This window comes from Bombus flavifrons, chromosome 17 (assembly GCF_040668555.2).
Source record: "Bombus flavifrons isolate JBK064 chromosome 17, iyBomFlav1_principal, whole genome shotgun sequence".
Taxonomy (NCBI): Eukaryota; Metazoa; Arthropoda; class Insecta; order Hymenoptera; family Apidae; genus Bombus; species Bombus flavifrons.
The window spans coordinates 1,510,736-1,534,257 of record NC_138458.1 but is presented as its reverse complement, the minus strand read 5'-3'; the positions used below and the strand labels follow the sequence as shown (position 1 = coordinate 1,534,257).

Here is a 23,522-nt window from a genome sequence, read left to right as displayed (position 1 = left end):
ATGAGTGAACGGTTGGTGAACGAGCAAAATACTCGTACAATAACAAGTGAATGTAAAGGGAGCTCTAAATTCCAAGAAATTCCATTTTATAAGTCGAACAAGATGTATAATCTTATAATGTCTTGAGGATAGTAAGTTAGACAGGCGAAAAAAGACAGGTGTTAACGATCAAGTATAACAGATACAGTAGTTTTCAACCGTAATGTATTTATACACTTATATATCTGCGTACTTTGTATTGAAGTTTCTGTTGAAAATGACAACGCGAGTTCGTGCTCGCCATCCATATGCAGATGGGGTTAGTTATAAGAAATAGTAACTAGAGGATGATGCTAGTTACAATCGATAGATTTAATCGGTAGGCTTAAGATGCCTTTTTGTTTTTATCCCTAGTTTTCGTAAGCGCGTGCAATAAAGGTTATTTTGGCTCAGAACGGTGTGATAGATTTATCCATTCAATAAAATAATAACTATTCTGATCTTACCTCTGAGTATAGAAATAACAACAGTTTCGATACATATATTTTTATGTACAGCATGTATTAAAAGTGTCAGCACGTATGTGTCCACTAGCGTGATTTCGGAGGATCGGAGCCTCTGGATCGATTGATTCATGCAAAATTTTGTAAAAATTGACGTTTGCTGGCACCGTATGCTACTTAGCACGAGGATCAAATGGAACTTTACTGGGAAAGTGTATATTTGGGCACCATGATGTGCAAGATATTATTCCTGTACATGTAGGATTTGTATACATTTTAATCAATTTACCTTTTTTAATCAATTTAATCCTCATTTTATCAATAAATCCAATTATTTTGCCATCTATCTCTATTACCGACTATCTCGAATTGTTTGTTGTTCCAAAAATGTGTTGCGCTCAATACTGCACTATTAAATAAATTTTCATTTAAATAATTGTTTAAATGTTAAAAGACAGAAATAGATTATTTACAATTTCAACAAATTTAAATATATTATTTAAAATAATGAGATTAATTGTTATTTACAAGTTTTATTTTCTATTTATTCTAAAAGAAAGCTAATAAAATCAGATCGCGTCTTCTTCGACGTCGTCCAATCTTTGTTTGAAAGTCTTTTTTCACGTAGTAGATAATTCTGTAATAACGCGAAATCACGCTGATTGCTCCATTCTGTTTATCGTGGACTATCCCACCTGCTAACGAAAACTTGTTGTTTTCTCGTTAATGTCACGTTACTTACTTTCTACCTGACTGCGAAACGTAAACTTGTTGCGAATAATCTCGATGTAAGACCCAATGGAATTTCAACGTCATTTCTCCAGAAAACGGTCCAATTGAGACTCGTAGCTTATTTTGAAAAGTTGACAAGTTGGTCCTCGCGAATCATGGTGGTCCGTACAAATAAGTGTATTTTTTATATACCCTGTATATATACAAGCTTTTCCAGAATAATTCCATACCGCCAGACAGGTTAAGACGTCAAACAAAAAAAAAAACATTTTTCTTTTCTCCAGCTTATTTTTGCGCGTAAATTTTTTTTTATTTAAAGCTAAAGTTTGAAATAGTTGTCGATACTCTGTCACACCGAACGTATTTCATTGCAAGCTAGCTGAAGCAGAAACAAAGCCTTATACAAGAAAACTTCATCCTCTTCCTTTGACTTACTTTTGCATACAGAAAAATCTGCTGCCTAAGTGTGCTATCCTGAGATTCCTCGATTATATATATCTTTTCTAAATTTTTTTTCCTCGGGCAGGACGACCGTCTAGGGTCTACACTACCCTAGTGCAGATCCATCATAAACAGTGGGCCTATTGTACAGTCAAAGTACTTTAGGACCCCACGGGAAAAACCCATAAGGCACGCAACTTCTTTATTTTATGGTACATCTCAGGAAGATCGGAAACGCGGGTTTTCTCCAAGTGTAAGGTCACCCGCGCTCGAACATTCATTAGGGCGGCCAGCCCATCCTCAAACATACGTCTTTACCCAATGATCAGTTAGGAACAGACTTGAGACACACCCACCACGAACTTTCCTCTACGACAGCAACATCACCAAGAGTCATTCTTGCACCAGTATTCTAAGAGTCAACATGTAACAGTATTCAGTCAGTGACCATTATATTTAACAGGATAGCCAGTGAACTAAAGACAGTTGTATTCAGAGTATTAAGTGGAACCCAGTGAATTAAAGGACAGTTGTATTCAGAGTATTGAGTGGAATAAATAAGGTGAACTAAACCTTGCTCTCTACATTTCTTATAATCCTCCACCTTGGACGCTAATAACGTTCAAGGCTCGCGATACCAACCGATCAGTTGTGCCTGACTGGTCGCTAGTCAGTTGAGTGTCGCCACACTAGCTTAAGACCCCGCTATAAATCTCAGGATTTGTTTAGCTGAGATTCTCAAAAGGGACAAATAGTCTTTCTCTTAACAGCCCCTAAGTCTATCACCTACTACGAGAAGATACATCCGAGAAGATACATAGATACGAGAAGTTAGCATCCTTTTCCAACCACCAACACAAAACTAGCCAATTAACAACGACATCCATTTCCCTCACTTTCCGAACCAAGGCTTTCCTCAACGAGTCCGATGATCTCGCATCCTTAGACACACCCTATCATAGTTTTCCTTTGTAGCATTATCGCGACGGAAAGTCAGCCGTTACACAAGAGTCGTTACAGTCGTCGGAATCGTTACGCATCGGTCCGAGTCAATAATTGATCCAAGTTCCTCGGCATCTTAAGCAATCATCATCCGAACTTGTATCGCGCATCAAAACGCATCGACCAGTAGTCGAACTTGTAATCGCGAGTTCTATACAAAGTGTACATATTCAGTATATCATAATAAATATATGTCGGAGATGATAGGACGTTGGGGTCCCCCTTTTGAAATATTGGGAAAAACCCTAATACCCTAGTCCAGACTTTTACCATAGCTACACTTAAGTAATAAAACTAAAAAAAAAACGAGTCACTGACATAACGAGTCACTAAACGTAGCCACGGTCACGGGAGGGACGCGTACTTAACAGAGGTATGGAATAATTATATAGCTGTTACGTCGGGCGACACTCTACCTAGACCAGGCCACACACCGCGGGCAAGATGGTAACCAGATCTCCGCTCGTCCTCACTGCCTACCCTCAATAGTCTCAAGGACCCATCATAAATCTCAATAATTTACTAGCTAAGGTCCTTCAGACCAAACAAATATCCCTTTTCTAAATCGCCTTCTAAAGAGTATTGTCGACTACAGTTTGACACGGGAAAGTCAGTTTTTTCTCACGTATGATGCTTCCCACCAGCAACTTTCTATCCAGGGCGGCTAAGGCCCTTCCTAGTCCACCAACCTTCTTTTACCCAATCAGAAGCAATGTCTACTGCCCTTCCTAACCAAAATTGTCACCAACAAATCCGATGATCCCTTGCGTTAGACACACCCACGACTAGCTTTCCTCCGATACAGCATCGTCACTTTAACTCACTTCTCCTACGACATTAGGAAAGTCAAGTCAACGACTTCTCCTACGACACTAGGAGGGTCAACTCAACTACTTACTTAACTTGTACATTCGCATCAGTGTAATCATTTCTCTACAAAGTTGTTGAAATAAACATAAAGTTATACCTGTTGAATCAGTGTAACTACTCAATTAAACCACCTCTATTATCCTAACCGAAATAGAGGATCGATCATTTCGTGGCGTCGATTATCTAATCGTAACGGGAATTTACGACTCCCGTTGACGTGTTTCCTCGCGATCGCGTCTCTCCGCGAGTGATCGAACAATAGCTCTCCTTAAAAATAAAGAATGACACGTGAGGTGGGGAGAGGACTATATAAGGGCAGTTCCACTTGGACTGAAGAAGAGTCTATTCAGAGCAGTTCATTCAGATAATTTTTACTTGTACGTTGAGTCATACGTGTATCACATCGCATTCGTCATCCCGTTGACCGTGGATTCGTTATCGAACCTAAATTCGTTGTCATCAACATCTCGACCATTCGATCGCCGCTATTACTTGTAGCCTCTTATAATAACCACATTGGTATCAATAAATATCAGCTATAACCGCGATGACAAATTCGAGCGAAGACTCGTCAAACGCCCAAAATTTCCTATCAAATTTTCCTATCACTATCACGATCTACACCTCAGGTATTTCCTAACTATGTCAACATTATACCTTGCTTTACCAAATATCCAGGTGGACAAATTGTAAAGTACAAATTGAATAATAAAAAAAAAAGTTATACCTTGTAAATCCTGTAAGGTATTCTCGCGCTATTGTAGCACATTTATCTTGCTGGAAATACACATATACACACTTTTTTCAAATATCATGAGGGAGTCATCTGATCTTTTAAAAATTGTTTGCAAAGAAAATTAGATATCTATCTGTTGTTAAGCTTTGTTCATAAAAATATGATTCGATTAAATTGTTACATTCAAAATGTTGCACCAAACATTAACGTTTTTCTTTTCTCGTTGTAAGCAAAACGTAGCCAAATTGTGGTAATTTTAGATTTTGCAATCCATTGGTAACGCGCGAATGCTGAATTGATGTTATTCCAAATGGTTCACATTTATAACTTTTTCGTGGTTTTATTAATATTTACAACTAGCATATTAAAACGCTCGTAAATCCTGTATTATTATCAGATCAAAATTTGAAACTTGTGCATGTATATGCTGCTGGAAATGGCTGGAAATAAGTAGATTGTAATGTAAAAGATGTCAAAATTATATTATTATTTTGTATTGTATTCGTATTACTACCTTGTACTCTACTGCCAAATACTCGACTGTATAAATTACAAATATACTCTAAACAGTTTATCATATTTATATCATCATATTACATCAAATAATCATTTAATTTATACCAAATATACTAAAGATTAAAATACATCGCATGGACTGGAATTATTTCAAGTGCTTAAATTTTGACTCACCTGACTTTGCATAGGTTCGGTGTTTATTTGGCACATATAAGCACCGGAATCATTTTTTTGAACATTTGACACATGTAACTTCCACGTATTGTGCCCATTATGTGTAACTGAGAGCCGTGGATTATGCGCTATTAAATGTGTGTGTATCGCCAAGATTGCTCGAGAATCGGATTTCATCCAAGCTACCTGTGGAAAATATTTAAATTGTTGTCGTGAAAAAGTAAAACTATATTTCACATTATATAATGCACTACATGTAATAGTGGCGCTGACGCCACATTTAGTTTTTGATGCATTTATACATACAGAATGTGTGAAGGATTTGACAGTTATCAATAAATTTCAAAGAAATTTCTCAGGAAATTGAATGATTTAAAAATATTAGTTTTTAATTGTTCGGATTAAGAAAAACCATTAGGTGACGACTAAAATTTGTTTGGCTACCAGCGACCATTATCAGTGACAAAAATTTAATTTTGATTATCAGTAACAAATATGAATGTTTGGAATTTTTTGTTACCGATAACCATTATCGATGATGGAAATTTAATTTTGGTTACTAGTAACCAATATAAATGACCGGAATTTTATTTTGGTTACCGATAACGATTATCGATGGGAAAAATTCTTTTGGCTACCGCTAACCGATATCGGCGACAAAAATTTTTTCTGCTTGCTCGAATATCGTCGATTGTTATTAACATTACCGACGATTAGTATTTATTGAAAACATACGGAAAGCTTAATTATAATACCTACATATCTTATTAAGCAAAAAGGCGGTATGAAAATGCCTAAAACAGAGAATAAAATAAAGATATTATAGTACAATATCTTTAATAACACTTATATTAACATTGTACTACAACATCTTTTATTCTATTCTTTGTTTCACGTATTTTCATACTGTTCTTTTGCTTAAGAAAATATATGTTTTGTAATTGAATTTTTTTATGTTGTCGATGATAATGTAGTAATTACCATGAATGTTAGTAACAGTTGATAAAAGTCGGATGTAACGAGAACAAATCTTTGTCATCGCTAAGCAAAAAAAGATTCCGATCATTTATATTGGTTATAGGTAACCAAACTTAAATTTTTGTCAAACAATAATGGTTATTCGTAACGAAATTTTTTAAATGAAACGTATTAACTTTACAGCCTATTTAAAGCTTAGTATATTTTTTTTCTTTTTTTATCTTAAACTCACCTTGTTTATCAATAGTTTTAATAAATACAGGTAATGACATCGACATTCAATGTTTAAATTTAAAAAAAATCGAACGTAATGATAGATGCAATCATATTAATCGGAATATTTGCTTCTATTTAAGGATTTGAAAGTTGAATGCATTACTTCTCAAACTTGTGTACAAAATTTTATTTATTCTCAATTTCTTTTTATATGTTCGTTTACTACATGTACCTAATTATTACATACAATTACACGTTTTAAAAAAATTAACGAAAATGAATGAATTATTAATTAATTATTTAAAAGAGGTAGTTTAGATAACGTGTTGTGGCGATAGAGTGCTGTATGAAATATTAGGTGTAAGTAAGTTAGCTGAAAGGAGTTTCCTTTTGAACTTTCTAGAGAATCCTGAGCGACAGTTTTTAGCAAGTTTGTTCGTGTGGATCTTTATCCCGTAATGGTTTGCTTCAGAGTGTTTTACCATTTCTCCCCCCACGGTTGAAATTTTCACTATTTTTCGAATATCATGGTTTCTTAAGTTCAATAGTTAGAACAATAAATCGCGGACTTTCTATTTTCTTGACTTCAGCTGGATTTGATGACAGTTTTATAGATTTGTAGCTTGCATTCAATTTGAAAGTTGCTGCTATAGACCAATTTATAGATTTTCTGATAGCTTTTATTTGTTTCACCTTCTATTGGACATGTTTCTTTCGATCTATCTTATTGTCCAGGCGAAAACCGAGATATTTGACAAAGTTTGTTTGCAGGATTTCTGAACTTTCAAAGTGGATTTTACGTATTTTATTAAGTGCGAGCATTTAGCTCAGTTGATTTTGATTCTGCTTGAAGTTTTAGTGTACCCGTAGCATTTAATCCAGCACGTTGTGTTGTATTTATTATTGTTATTATCGTTGGCTCGTTCTTCTATTAAGGACATTGGTATTGACGTACTCTTTCTTGAGCGATTGTCAATGTTGCTTAATTTGTGTTCTATTGTACATCTGTTTTCATATGCTCCTTGTTCGATTATATTTGGATTATACGTCTGATTGACATGTTGGTTGTAATCCTGCTACACCTATTTTAAATTTCCTTTCCCGTTTTGGTCGAAAAGTGTAATCCGCCTATTTACTTTTTGACTACTAATCGGTAAGCAGTTGGATTTTGTTCTGTATTCTAGCTTGCTTTCCGCGCAATTGCTTTCGTAGACATCTTCGGAATCCTACTAATTAATTTTAAGTTTCTATTAATCGTTAGTTGACGTTAGGGGCTCCACAACATGTCAGTTTAGGTATTGGAATATCTGTTTTGTTCTCCTCTTCTAAACTTGAATTTTGCAGCACACGTACCTGTTTGTTAACTTCGGGTCCTCGAACTATTTCGTCTTTGGTTACTAATTAATTATGTTTATCATATCTCCACTCCTTACTTTTACAGGTTAATTGTTCCTTTTTGTTTCCATCGGTAACTCTCAAGTTACTGTGGCAGTATCTTCTGGCTGAGTGTCCGTCCATGTACCGAGTATCTATCACATATCTTTCATCTTTGGTTGTGCCTTGATTTTTTGTTCCTTGCACTTTGACTCGCATCTACTTGAATGGCGTGCGCCAGCTGTTAGACGGGTTTCACTTGACGATGTTCAAATCGTTATACTTATATAGATTTATTTTATTTAACATTCATAATTTGCAATTTATCATTCAGCGAGACAGCAAAACAAATGCATCCCCGATCACTACGATGACTCGAATGATTATTAATATCGATTGTCAGTGAGAAACAAATATTTGTCAGCATTTCACAGTGTCACTAAGCTGTACAGCTAATCCCTGCGGATATTTGCGAGTAGGGAGATCAATCGTAATGCAATGATTTACCTGCGGTTTTGAATAGTCGTCATATAGTGCTGAATATCATGGAACATAGGATATCACGCAACATGTACGATGCAAATTTCAATGAAACAACAAATTGCATGGATGGATCTTCCGTTTTATAAGGATTTGTGCTATTGGAACTGTTAGTAAATAGATGTGTGTACATGTATTGTACGCGCGAGAAATGATAAAGAGGAAGACAAAAGGAAATGTGCAATAAAAAGAATACACTCCTGTTTGAGATGTATAAGAGAATACTTCAAGTTATTCTGTTACACATGAATTTTATATTTAATAAAACATTATATTATTACTTTAACAGGAACAAAATGGATCATAATTCATAAGATAATATAAAACAAAAAATGTTGCCCGCCTGTTATTTCCTTATAAAACGAAAGAAATTTTTCGGACAACCTAATACTCCGTACCAATACGCATTTCTCTATATACTGCGTTACACATGCATTTCGACATAATCAATGGCGCATCTAAAATGATACGAGTACGTAACCTTGAAAACTTCCGTCTAGAGGCTTTGTTACTTAAGTGACACTGTGATGCGGAATTGATGTCACTTGCGCAGAATCTGCACGACGGCGCAAGGCTGTTAGCACCCAGGCAGGGATTTTTAAAGTAAATTAAATTCTTTATAACTTGAAAGATACGTCCTAGTAGATAGATAACTTTCGTATTTGTTTATTATTTGACCGATTCTCCAAAGGTGTTCCACTTTATTAACAACATGTACAGCTGTGGGGAAAGATTTTTCTAAAATATGTTCGTGTAGGATATTGCGTATTTTTGATTCCTTTACGTCACAACTAATCATCAAAACGAATTCATCCATCCAGAATACCAGTGCATAACCTTTTTCGTGAATTCGGACGTGGGAACGCAGGTTTTATCAACAGAAATATGAATGTGTAGAATTTTACTTTGTACGTTACATTTTTGCGAAATACATCGTCGGGTATTTTGAATGTGATATCGACACGATGGCTGCTCCATAGCGCTTCCCGCGTTGTAACACAATTACTACGCGATAAATGTGCAAACTCGTGTTCGTTGATCCTACTATATTCGATTTCCTTTTATGGCAAAAGCTAAACGAACAATGTTCGCCACGAGAAACCAATCAGAGTGGCTTTGCATATTTCTTTCGTTAGGAATGGTCGACACTTGCATCATTGCTTGGAACATTTAATTTAATTCAGAGCGTTAAGACGTTAGGAATAGGCAGTTTCAAGTTAGGTTAATGACGCGGAGATAACTTCTCTGCTATCTTTCAGTTTTATACTTTTACCATGCATTTTTACCATCTAGTTTCGTTTAGTCTTGTTCGTAGCCAAGAGAACTAATTATGCAGCATTAACCGAGAATTCGGAGTTTCTTCACTTAAATGGCAATTGAAGCATCATAGACGCGCTTAATCGCAATTTGTATGCGAGTGTCACGTTGGAGACACGATAAATCACGAAACCGATAGATCGCCGGTGATCTCGCGTCGTAGTTCGTACCTTTCACGAATAAGGTGAAGAAATTGAACTTTACATATGATAATAGAATTTATTATGCAAATCCAACAGAGTGACGGTTCAAAGTGTTACAAGAGACTGGGTGAAAATGTTTCAACAGACTGACTCGAGCGCTTATTTTGGACGGTTTTTATACTGTGGTTTTAGTCTCTCTGGAAGGATCGTCGTCTGGTGTATCTCAGAGGCGTCTATTCCGTTACTATTTGGTTATTGTTTCGATGCCTGTGGTATGCAGGATGTCTACCCTATCCTATTACTGTTTCTGAGCGGGTGGTCTTCTTGAGCGTGCGACACAAGCGACGGTAGCATCCTTTTCCTAACTTGAGTGACGTGTATCGAGTGATATGTACAGTGACGAGCAAAAGTTTTTTTTTTCTTTTTTTATTTAATCGATTACATTCACAATTTGTCCAGTTTGGACATTTGGTAGGACTTTTTAGCTGTTAGATTATCATGTGGGTGGCTACCCCTAACCTAGTGGGATACCATCTTCGTGTTTGTTAGATTGTGTCCTTTGTGAGGTCTGCTGGGTGTTTCCTTTTCAGTCTTCTATCCATGTTTGAGGCGTTGATCGTTTCCACAGTTAGCCAGTTTGGGTGTGTTCCTGTTCTTTCTGTATATTTCCCTGCGTGTCTGCTAAATTCCTCTTTGACCGTTGGTATTCCCAGGTCCTTCCGTATATCCTCGTTTCTAACGTACCATGGGGCGTTTACTATTGTTCTAAGAATTTTAGCTTGTACTGTCTCTATTTTGCTTATATCGCTCATTGCTACTGTCCCCCATAGTGGTATTCCGTACGTCCAGATTGGTTTTATGATCGTTTTGTATATTTTTAATTTATTTTCTACGCTTAATTTGGATTTTCGACTTGTCAGCCAATGCATTTGTCTCCTTGTTGTCTGTATTTTGTCTATTATTGATTTAGTATGCTGTTTCCATGTGAGTTGTGTTTGTAGGCGGAGTCCTAGGTATTTGACTTGCCTGACGAGCAAAAGTGTAAACACACTCCGCTGATTTTATGTAAAAGGCGATAATACGACTAATTTTTCAAGTGATCGGTAAAGATTAGGTAACAGTAACTACAAGCTGCGTCTGATTAACGAAATGCAATAGTTCATTTTCATCAACATTAATAATGTACAGAATATTTTACAAAAATGGACATCTCAAGCCATGTTCACAGTTTTGCACTTTAATTATACTCGTCGAATTAAGGTTCCAACCTAGTATTTCCTCCACTTTTCTTTACTTTTTTTTAATGCTTTTAATCTACGAGGCATACTGTCAATTAAATTTTTAATTATTTGTGGTTCAATATTGTACCATTTCTGTTGTGTTCTTTCCCATAATTCATGAACATCTGAAGGCGCATTATTATATTTTGCCAGCCTTCTTTTCAAAATAGACCACAAATTTTCGATCGGATTCATATCCGGACTTTGTGCTGGCCACTTCATCACAGAAAAATTTTGATTTTCTAGCCAGGTTTTAGCTATTTTTGCAGTATGCTTAGGATCCCCGTCTTGTTGAAATACTACTTCACGTTCATTCCATATCCAATAGAATTAACTACAGAAGGTAAATTACTTTGTAGAATGGTCAAATAATGCTCTTTTCGCATTATACCTTCGATTCGAACTAAGGGACCAACACCTCTGTGAGTAAACCAACCCCAACACATAATTGAGCCACCTCCAAACTTCATAGTTTGTTTTATACCACTTGATGATCATTATTCTTGGATGAAGACCGATACCAGAACCTTCTGTCGGATTCGAATCTGTTAATTTTTGTTTCGTCACCTCATATAACACTTTTCCAATCTTCGGTCGTCCATTCTTTGTAGGTGTCAACAAATTGTTTTCGTAATTTAATATTTTTGTTTGAAAGAGCTGGTTTACTTTCTTTTTCCTTCCCTCGTAAACCAATTCTCTTTAAAGAGCGACGAATGGTCCAATCTCTAGCACTTATTTCGATTTCTTGAGCAGCAATTTTTGGTGTCTTGTTAACTATCCGACCGAATACAGTGTGCAATTTCACGTGCTGCTTTATCCGAAATAAGTCGTGGTCTACCGTTTTGTAAAGAAATTGGTGCACTAACATACGTTTTTCTTATTGCAATTTGCCGCAACGACAAACCTTTATCACACGAACAAATAATACTGTTCTTCTTATCTTCACTAAGTGGCTTCATCTTGGATTAAGCATATCAAACTGGAAAGTAATCTAACAATGGCGTGGAACAGTTGATTGCGAAACAGTGGACAATCAGTGCTTATCGACAGTTTCGTTTCCCTGACATTTACATGCTATCGTAAACGTTTCTGACGAAACGTGCAAAACTGTAAACATTGTTTCAAAACGCAATTATTATAAAATATTCTGTACATTATTAATGTTAATGAAAATGAACTATTACATTTCGTTAATCAGACGCAGCTTGTAGTCACTGTTACCTAGTCTTTACCGATCACTTGAAAAATTAGTCGTAGTATCGCCTTTCGCATAAAATCAGCGGAGTGTGTTTACACTTTTGCTCGTCACTGTATTAAGAAGTTAACTGATTCTTCTTGCTGAGGGCTCAACCACCTAGTAGAAATGGGATTTGGTGCACCTTATTCTTGTGTTATTTAAGCTTTCAAGTTATTAAGTCATTTAAGTGTGTCAAGTTATTTAAACTTTAAAGCAAAACACCTCGCAAATAATTAGCCAACTCGTACTCCCGAAATCGACTCATATTACAGTCTGCTTAAAGTCGCGAACCTCAACACAAAGAATATAATTTCTTGTGTCGACACTTTCCTCGAGCAAGTCTAAATTTCTCAGTCTAGGGTCACTTCAGGGTCATATTATATTACACTTATGAATCTTATTAAGTCTTGATATTAGCTTTAACATGAAAAATTGATAAGTGAGATTCCTAAATGTCTTATATATGTACGTTGAATTATCTAATTATAGTATTTAGCAAACAAAACATCAAGAAATTATCGAACAGCATACCTTGTATGAATGTAAATTATTAACGACGCAAGTGAAGAAGACGTCACGGCCCTGGATCACTGTGTGATTCTCCAAAGGAGCTAAAAATTCTGGCAATGGCTCTGGAGTTATCTGACCTGAAAAAGAAATTTATTAGCTTTAAATAATAACTTTATACATGTAGCCAAATTAATGTAATGATTTAATAATGTGAGGTGGATAGGACGTGATAGGTACTGATGGAACACTCGAATATGTTTAACAACCAAGATCTTCAACAATAACGTTTATTAGACTCTTAACAATTAACAACAAATAACGTTTAACCACGATTAACGATTAACAACGATTAATAACAAGTAACGATTAAAACTGAACTTTCAAGAGTAGACGACTCGTTTCTCTAATTGTGTTTGCTTCTCTTAACCTTTCGCACTTCGCGGCTCGGGGCAGAATGAACCTTTTTGGTTCAAAACTGAACAGATTGCCGCGTATGCATTTTATCGAATATTCGGCAAAGGAACCGTAGGGATATCGATGGTACATTAGGCCTGTTGGCCTTACGCTTTGAAGGTATAGCGCTTTGTGCCGCGAAGCCCTTGGAAATTTCCGTGGTCGAGTGCCGCCACAAATGTAAGTTCTTCCATTAATAGCTTCTATTTTAGCATCAGAATCGTTTGCAATTTTATATTATAATATACAGGATACGTATGACCCTACTTGTAATAATAATTAGCCACCTTTACTTATCCCTAGTAGTAGTGAACATAATTTTGATGTTCTACGAGCGAGATACTGTGAATCCGTTCGTGGATTACAATATGAACCGTTTATTTCGAAAGTGGTGCAAGTCCATTTTGGTAAAAAAATGAAATATCACATAATTTGTGATTAATGTAATGTAAATTTTTTTATTTATAACTAGTTATTATTTAATATCTGAAAAAATGCCAATGTTTTGTTCAATGTAAAAGTGGGCAAAAGAAATTGCGTAGCGATATAGGTGTTGTTCATTTGAAAAATGCTGAATTAGCAAACAAAGCATTACAAGAAGATAAATACTTTGCCTTTTCTTTTGATTTACAAAAAATCTTAGCCTATCCAAAATGATCTGTTTCAATCGCTTATTGTAAGCGAAATATATATTGTAATAATTATTTAAACAAGGGATTTCATAATTTCCACGACAATAAAATTAATATGTATGTGTGGGACGAAACCACTGGTTCCAGGGGATCGCAGGAAATAGCTACTTGCTGTTTGAGACATTTGCAAAATGTAACGACTCAAAGTCATGTTATCATGTTCGCGATAATGTTGTCCAGTCTTTGGAAAATAACATCGATGTAATTGATCGTAAATTTTTACTCTCCGGGCATTCGTATCTTCCAAACGATGCAGATCTTGGTATTGCAGAAATGGCATTACGAAGAAACAATTTCTTGTACACAGCACAAGATTATTATGATGTTATAAAACAATGTAGACAAAATAAAAAAATTATTTTACACGAAATGAAACGAAAAATGCAAGGATATGGAGCATTCCTTTGTACCATGAATATTTCAAAACGTTGCCACATAAAGAGCATAAATAAATAATATCAGTATCTTATGTTAAGTTTAACGATATATAAATATAATTAACGTTCAAAATAAAGAATATTACTCCTATTTTATTTCTTGTTACTATTTATAAACGAAATTGGATTAATGCAAAATATATTTTAAGTGATATTTCATTTTTCATCATCGAAATGACTTTTACAATTGACTAATTATGAAAATGGTGCAAGTCCATTTACAGCCCGTACATATATATTACTTTAGTTAAATTCGCCTAAAAGAAATTTATATAATCAAATTACATATCGATAAATTGGTAGAAACATTGCAAGGCTTGGCATAATTAATTTATATTTTTGAATTGACTAAAATGCTAACCTTTAATTTTCTCGAAACAACGAAAAATGGACTTGCACCACTTTCAAAATAAACGGTCCATACGTTGTATTATAGTTCGGAACAGGTGTTGCCTATTTAATAATTTATTATTAATTATCCATATTGAATTAATCTAGTAATTAAACATTTTATGTACAGAATATTCACAAATTATATATGATGACCTTGACAGATGATTCTGTATCTTCTGATGTTACCTTTGACTGCCCAGATTAATCTTTTTCAACGAAACCATAGATCACAAATGAACCGTTTTCATGGATACGATGTTAAAGTTCCATTGGTTCTTACATTCATATTATTTACGGTATGTTTACATTCCATGATCAGACAGGAAGTAAATAGCGTGATATTAACGAGAAAACAGGAAATTATTTCTTAGTACGTGAGATAGCCCATTCTAGATGGAATAAAATGCTGAACTTGATGATTTCAAACTGTTGCAAAATTTGTTGTGACGTATAATGTAAATGTAAAAGATTCCAAACGAAAATTGAATGGCGTCGAAGGGTACGGTTTGTTTGTTGCTAGTTTTGCAGGTGCAAATGTTATATTTACAAGTTAGGCTCTCGTGACGAGTAGTAGAATACGACGCATGTAAAAAATATTTCACCTTGAAATTCAAGGTTTTAGGAAATTTTAGCCGTATGTAGTCGTCTCATAATATCGTATCTTCAATCGAAACAGTTTCTACGCGATTTTATCCATTCTTTTCAGTAATTAATTAATTTCATTATTTTAAGTTTATAAAAATCACCGGATCTAAAGTATAAAAATTCCTCGAACAATTCTTTTACAGAAATAATCTAAATGCCTGAAGAAGAAGAAACAAACATTCAGAAATAAACGGTCGACCTAATAGAAAGGACAGGTAAAGTTTCATATTATATTATTTTCAAAGTTTTATGTCACCGTACAATAGGATTTGTTTCCATTTACTTACCAACACAAATGTCGTTTTTTTTTTTTTATTAATTCCACATGAATTTCATTTACCTTTTTACAATATATTTCCCGCAAATGATCATCAAAGTCTTCACTATCTTCTTCGGTACATTTTTCATGCGTTTCACATATCTCCTTGTACCATTCTCTCAAATATTTTTAATTTTATAAAATCTACGTATCGTTAAAAATTGCGAGTTATCTGGGAAATAATGAAACAACCATTTAAGCTATCGTATTTCGGAAATGCATACGTTCTGCAACTTATGCGAAATCCATTTCTGATTTTCTGGTTTGACTCGAGTGTCGAATGGTGGCAGAGTGTTCACTAGCGCAAATCGATTAAAAAATTATGGCTCATACCATTTCCTGACCTTTTCCTGCGTTTATTTTTTAATAGAAGATTAATTTCAACAATTGCATAACACAAGCTAAAATGTTTATTAACATCTTTGCAGTGCTTTTCTTAGAGTTTATAGACCTTTTCTTTTTTTATACGTGGGGAAATCCTCACGGACACTCCCTCGCTCCTCCAAGAAGCGGCGGGGTAGTGTCGGACTTACCGAGTAAAACCCCACAGTGTTCCACCTGATGCTCAACAGGGGTGCCCCGGGGTCTCTTTCGAATTGCTGCCGGAACACTCCTGCGCCCTCTCCCATTCTGAGGGAGCCATTCCTCGAGTCTAGTTTGGGCATTGAGAGGGACCATCCCTCTCAACGTTATCCCCCGGGCCGCCGTGCAAGTCCGAGGAGATCCCAGAACTTTCTCGGTGTGACGACCCCTATGAGCACCTAGAGCGGCGCAAGGCCGCCCTTCGGCGCAGAACTCTACAAGGGTGACAGGTTCTCACCCTCTCCCGCTCTGCCCGCTCCTTTGCGAGCATTACTTCTTCGCAGTAGGAGCGGACTGCGAGAAACTCCTGTTGCCCCCTCAGCATCGCTTCCACAACTGACGAGGGGCCCAAACTCTCGCCAATCGCTAGTCGAGGAATACAAAACTCCAGTGTGTGCTGGACCGTGTCCTCGCCCTCTTCGCAGTGGTGACAGGTGTTTGTCACCTCTCTTCCAATTTTCTGCAGGTATTCCTAGAATACTCCATTCCCGGCAAGATTTTATTGACCTACACGAATATTAATTGTACAAGGTTGAGCAGGTCATCTGAAATAAGCCTGAATGATTGACTTGCTTTTGATGATGGAAATAAATGTGTTCGACCGTTCGCAGAGAGACGCTATCGCGAGGAAGCGCGTCAACGGGAGTCGTAAAAACGATTATACGATAATTGAACGATCGAAAATCGCCACGAAATGATCAATCCCCTATGTTACGTCGCGCAAGGCATCTGCACGCCATCCGGCGCTGCTTGACCGCCAACGGTCTACGCACCGTCCTTCGACCCTCAATAAATCCAAGGAGCCCGTAAAACGACAGCTTTTAACGCTATTGTTTTGACATATGTCGTCAATTTACGGAATAAGCTCCATATCCTAGAGATGCTTTCTGTTTATAGCCAGTTTAGAAAGGCCCTTGGATTTACTACACGCTATCAGGAAGCCCGGAGAAAGCAGGTAGTGACTTAGCAAAAAACGAATGTTTAATCACCGGGAAATCCAAGTTTTCCGTTAAACAAGACATCAACTAGCAACATTGGTAGGAGGCTCCATCCCCTCTGGTCATTCTTTAACATTGACTTAAACCAATGGACATCGTAGGTCGTTGCCCTCACTCTACTCACGAAAGGTGTGAACAACGAATCCACGTCCTTAATAAAAAGGGAAACACCCACACCGAGCTTTCTTCTGTAATCCCACGAAAACGAACTACAGTGTTCCTACAACATTCATCCTGTCGATTACGAGGCTACTTCGGTTGTCTCTCTTACTCGTTCCTTGACTACGTCATATCTTAGGATATCGTCTACGTTACTGCATATCAGTGTAAAAGTGTTGAAAATATATAACGTTTATAGCTCTGTTAATCACAGTGTTATACTTATTCAATCACCCCTATTATCCTAGCCGAAATAAGGGGATCGATCTATTCGTGGTGTCGATTCTTGCAATCGTAACGGGAATTTACGACTCCCGTTGACGCGCATTCTCGCAACCGCGTCTCCCCGCGATAGGCCGAAAATACACCCTATTTCGTTTAGGGTAATAAAGGTAATTGAATGGATTATAACACTGAGTTAACAGGTTACAACTTACATTTTATTCCAAGAACTTGTGCACATAGACAGATAAGACATTGTGCAGATAAACAGATATAAAGTAGATATAGACAGTGAAGAGATGTTGATGGATTGACAACGCAAAGACAAGTTGCTCGCCCCACATCACCATCATCGTCGTGATCGCCATCACATATAATTTACTTGGTTTCAAGGAAAACAATCAAATATCTTTACCCTTTTAATGCCTTTTTAATAATTAATAGAAAAAAAATGGTATGACATACATTTTGTAGGAATATTTGCCAAAAAACTTAAAGTCGATTTTTTTAACAGTTCCTACAAAATATCAAATTAATATTTTATATTGTTCCATGAATATAGTCACAATGGTTGCTTCAAAATAAATAGATGCGATAGTTGTGCTTCTTTTATAGCTTTTTGTAGAGTTTTGTTAGAGCATTCATCTAATCTTTTTCTTTCCGCGCTTAGAACACGTTACGGTCGTAAAAAACCGAGGACAATATCCCAATATTTGAATTCTTTTGTTGGCTATTATTTAAGGCTTGAAGGAATGAGATATTTCCGAAACCGATTTGACAAACAGAGAGTCCACTTTTCCAATGACCATCTGGTAAATACGAAATACGAATAAATCTGCAGCTACGTAAAATTTGAAGATTGTACAAAATGGGTTTGTGTTCTTTTTAAATACGTTGGTGCACAACCTGTTCGCTTCCCCAATACCATCCCTTCCTTTCAAAAGCACCTTCTCAAATATTATGATTATATTCCTGGATAATTTCGAGTTATACAAAGAAGGCGAAGGCATTGGCAAATAAATTAAATAAATTTATCGTAAATTTTTCTTTTGAAATGAACTCTCCGTCGCTACATTATCGTGTTTTAGCCATTTTGAAGCAAAAGGCTAGAACAATTTTGGAAGAACGAGAAACTTTCAGAGAACTGAAAATATTACGTTAGAGTGTTACTTGGGCGTACTGTGCGTGCAGTGCGCGTAGTGAGCGTTGTATATAGCGTAGCAGTACTATACGTCGTTTATTACTTATATCGCCATATTTGCTACAAAATGTCGTATACATTTGGCGGACTTTTGGACATGAACTTTGTTACGGTGCGGCGAGTGACAATAGCACAAAAGCGCAACGTTTATACAGCGAAAAATATCCTAATAGGAATGTATCCAGTGCAAAGATATTTTGCAAAATAGACCAACGATCGCGGGATACAGGTACGTTAAAATCTGCGGAATCTGGCAGTCGAATTCAGCACGGCGATCCGGATCTGGGAGATGGAATACTGCACCGCATTTAAGAAAGTTCTAGAAGAAAGAATGTTTGCCAATGGATGAGTCGGAAAATCCAAAGCAATTTTAATTTCCCGCGAGGATGTCATCTAATGATGAGGTGCCATTTAATAAATTTAATGCGGAATAACCTCGTTTTTCCTTTGAGCGCGTTTCATTTCCTCTGCTTTTCCAAAGAATTATTCACTGTGTAGAATGGCCAATCGTAATATTTCGTTTTGCATCAAGAATATCTTCTTTAAGCAATTAGGCTCCCGTCGAAGACTCAATATTAGCATTTACATTTTTATTTGTCTTGCAATTTGACTTGCAACCACTTGCAGCCATTTCACGCATCTTCTGTCCGAAATGGTAAAACTAACTCTTTACGATTCAGGCGATAACCCCCGTTTATGCTGATTTCGACATCTGCAATTGATTAGAGCGCAGTATTGGTACGTAAATAGGTTCCTTACCTCTTTATGTTCTTTGTTAGGAAGTGTAAAGTGTTAGAATTTAAAATGGAGGTAAAATATTTAATCTCAAGAAGCCTCCGAAGCTATGATTCTGACAACATCTCCGACGTTAATTCGGATTCGACGATCATGGCAAAAGTATTATAGTTTAGAAGCCCTAAAAAAAAAAAAATGGTTTTCAGAAGTGAAATTAGCTGAAACGAAGCTTGGTTTTGAACTGTTGAGAAATGAGATGAATTGTATTCAAGAATGCATCTTGGCGAATGCTCTATAAATTATCATACAGAGAAATACAGAAATTAATGTTACAAAATCACATCTTCAAAGATGTAAATGTAGATAAATTATTAGACTATAGTGTTTTTGTAAGTCAATTTGAGCATAAAATCATTTTATGCTACCAGCAAGACACGCGTCACATATGCGCTAAATCATCTCGAGTTGCTACTTCGCCCGACTGAAAAAGTCCTCGAGCGCAAAGGGCTAAGAGGATAAAACTTCTGCCTTTTAGAAGGAATCCAGTTAACTTGAGGATATTTACAGTCGTAATTATATATTGTTATCTCACAATGCTGAACTTGTTCTGGATTGATGCTCTCTCGCACAACTACCACACACACTCATCCATTACCCATCGCACGTTTTTCTCATTCGCCCAGCATTTGCGCCCATTTACGAAATCGCTATCGAGAAGAACAAAAACGTGAGGGTTTTTTGTAGATTTTCAAGTCGAGCTTTAGCGCTGCAGGAAATATGGATACACTGTACACAAAGACGCGGAAAGGCGGAAAGCGTAATCTGCGCCGGTTGACGACAACGTAGTCATCCGAGAAAGGAAAGTCTGGTCCGGCAATAAACGGAGCAGAGAAGAATTTCACGATATTCTCTGGAAAGCTGTCTTGGCTATGCAACGCATCAATTGCATAATTATATTTTAAATTTTTTCACGGCATTCGGTATTCATTTCTCCCAAAAATCGTAATAATACATTTATTACCCATGTCCATAACGTTTTTAATAACCGAGCGTTTCATTAACCTCTTGCCTTACGATTTAAGTTGTAATAGCGCGTGCCATAAGCAACAACATGGTCGGTCGCACATATCTTTTGATATACAAATGCACGTGCAATGTACATCTAATTTTATTTTGCAAGATACTTCATAAATAATTACTACCAATTGACCATTGAACAAGAAATATTTATTACCTTGAAGTAAATAATAAATCGACAACATCGACGTACCACGTCTCTCACACGTGTTGTTTATGTTTGGCCCGGTCGACGTACCACGTCTCTCACACGATACTGTAGGTTAAGGGGTCATTAAACGACGTGTGATGGTTTGATCGGTCGAGAACCTGGTCGCTCGAAAACCTCGTATTCAGATATCGCTGTGTATCTGCTTCGGGCGCATGGAAGAGCATGAGTGATATTTAAAAGGCACGCTAATTAAATTTTCTTGCTTTCGGTGAAAATCAATCACTAAACACATTTTCGGAATTGAGGTGTCTTGCTAGAGTCTCGGTCGAGTAGAACAAAACTAGAAACAATTGTTTGAATTTTCAAACAGTGCGCATTTCTTATTATTATCTTATTTCTTGTTAGTCAGAAGAGCGCGGAACCGTTCCGACAGTCTTACAGTTTCGACAATCAGAACTTTTTCGAGCGTATTCATTCGTTGCGTATCTGCGTATCGGACGGGTAATCATTGCATCGTTACGTTTCAAAATATGATCCAAAGATAGAGAACGAACCGATCGGTCTTTTGCCGGTTTTTCGTCGTTGCATCAAAGGCCTGTCCATGACTGAAGGCTGATGCGATGTAATCCAGTCAAGTTATTCTCAGAAAAGGCCAACTTTGATATTAAATTTTCTATAAGTATAGAAATCATGTTCAGGAACAAATATTACATGTTTGCCATTCGAGATTTCTTGTACGGACTTTGCAAACAATCTACAAAGATGTCGATATTCGCACAAAATCGCACTACTTTCGATTGTCAATAATTCGTGTACAGTTGAGAATGCAAAGTTGAAACTTTGTGAAAATGTAGCTTTTGCCTTTCTGAAAAGGTATGCAAAATCTCAAATGTTTATTAGCTTTTTGCAAAGAGTTGGTTTCGCTCACAAAAGTCTACGAGAATCATCTATCGATGGTTACAAAATCAGATACGTTGTATATTTTTAGGTTTATTCTTGTTTTTATTTCTAGGGACAGATTAGACATATACCAGTTTGCGATTTAGCTTTAGAAACCTAGAATCTCTGTTGTACAAAAATAATCCAAGAAGAACACAGTGTGCGGTAAGTTAAACAAATAAGGATAATATTTAAGTAAAATTAAGCTCATTGTTAGTTATATTATAACCACTATAATTTAGTTGTGTTGTATATTTGTTATATATTCTTCATACAATTATAGTTCCTCTTCCTTCGAAAAATAATCCGCTAGTTCCTCTCTCGTATCTAGCAATCTAGTTCTTGTTTGTCGTATAATTCTTCTGAAGAGAAACAGTGAACCTGTTTCATTATTTGCTGCTCTCCAATTTCCAGGCGTCACAATACCTGCTTCTTCAGAATCAAACGTTCCCTGTCACATGTACAGTGCGGTTGAATTAGGTCTTCGTCGCAGGAAATTGTGTAACAGAATAACTGTTAGCACAACACGCGATGCTTCTTCTTTAACAGTAGCAGAGGTTTCCTCAGCACGCGGTAGATTGACGAGGCTACGCCGAATACATTTTCAACTACCCTGCGGGCTCTACGAAGTCCGTAGTTAAAAATTCTTTGTATTGTTCCCTTGGTATGGCAACTAGGATAAACTTTCGTAAGATTTTCGGACATAGCAGAGGCTTCACCTCCAAGAAGAAAAATGGCAGTTTCTTTTCTCTTCCACTTAAACCAGTAAACGAGGAGATTCAAGCAGTTTTCTTGTCTTAGCGTATGCAACTCCCACAGTTTGGATAACAGAAATTCTTCCTTGATAGTCCATGTGCACGAACATGAAGTCATAATTAGCGTCAACTATAGGAGAAATCACAATGCCGAAGAAACTTCTGTAGTTTATGTACTCGCTGCTATTTTTTATGGGACACTGTAGAATCACGTGCTTGCCACTAGGATCCCCGATACAATGTGGAAAGTTATACTCAGTGTCAAAATCTCTAGCTACTTTTAGCCATTCTTCTTGTGCTTTCAGAATCTGCAACAAAACGTACGCTAAATTTTTATATTTTTAGTTTAATTTCTTGTTTTACGATAAAAAGACAGCAACAATATCCTTGCTTAGACACAGGTAAATGAAACAACACCAAACGAGGATATGGAAAGCCGGAAGCTACAGCACAAACTATGGAAATAAAATCCCCACCAGCATCAAGAGAAGAAAGGCGACAGACGATTAGCGCCTCGATAAAGCTTTCGAGATGTTCACAAACTCCGCATTACTGTAACATTATGCGAGATGAGAATTTTCATTTGGGACATTTGATAGCTTCATTGATATATTTTCAACAGCAAATAGAGGTTTATTACAGAAATATTAATTATACATTTCACCCTAGTCCGGCTTATCATCCATCGAATCTTTCTCCTAAACCTTTCACCTTTCAAAGCCACCGTATTTACGTATCAAACGCTCATTTGACTCGTTCAACAAATACAACCTTCAACAAAGGTGAAATGAACAAATCTTCGAAGATTATAGTCAACATTTGCCTTAAATGTTTCTTTCAGAATATATGCATGTATATACGGCCTCTATTTGCTAGAAAGGGGATATAAAGAGATATATTAAAGGTATTATCAGATTATAACGCGAAAGATTTCATTTTGCAATTTTTCGTATAATAAAATATACTTACCTGAATATGGTCTTTCAATACTTTCACAGTAGCATCACAAACTTCTGGCACAATTTTGCATATTAATCGTTTAGAAGTTTTAGAAAGATACTGAAGGCTAGTGTATGAGCTGCCGGTACACAAAAAGGTAACGTTATTGCCGATCTAACTTTTTTGTTACCAAATTAACCGTAACAAAAATTCGAAATCACTAGAATGTATTCTTGTAAAGTGTTTGTACAACCTGTACATATGTTGAAACGACGAA

General features: G+C 36.4%; 2 protein-coding genes across 2 annotated transcripts in view; both read right to left on the bottom strand.

Moving 5' to 3' along the window:
- Positions 1-23,522, bottom strand: part of DIP-lambda (Dpr-interacting protein lambda) — a 560,727-nt gene that overhangs the window by 69,082 nt on the left and 468,123 nt on the right. The window contains exons 6-7 of the mRNA XM_069130556.1: positions 12,570-12,685; positions 4,954-5,139 (exon numbers count right to left, since the gene is read on the bottom strand). Of these exons, the coding sequence (XP_068986657.1) occupies positions 4,954-5,139; positions 12,570-12,685 (302 nt within the window). The remainder of the gene's footprint in view (positions 1-4,953; positions 5,140-12,569; positions 12,686-23,522) is intronic.
- Positions 20,743-22,614, bottom strand: LOC138188843 (uncharacterized; the record flags this gene model as incomplete). Its single annotated transcript, XM_069130986.1, has 2 exons — positions 20,743-22,279; positions 22,311-22,614. Coding segments are annotated over 2 exons (516 nt in total), but the record flags the coding sequence as incomplete, so codon positions are not given.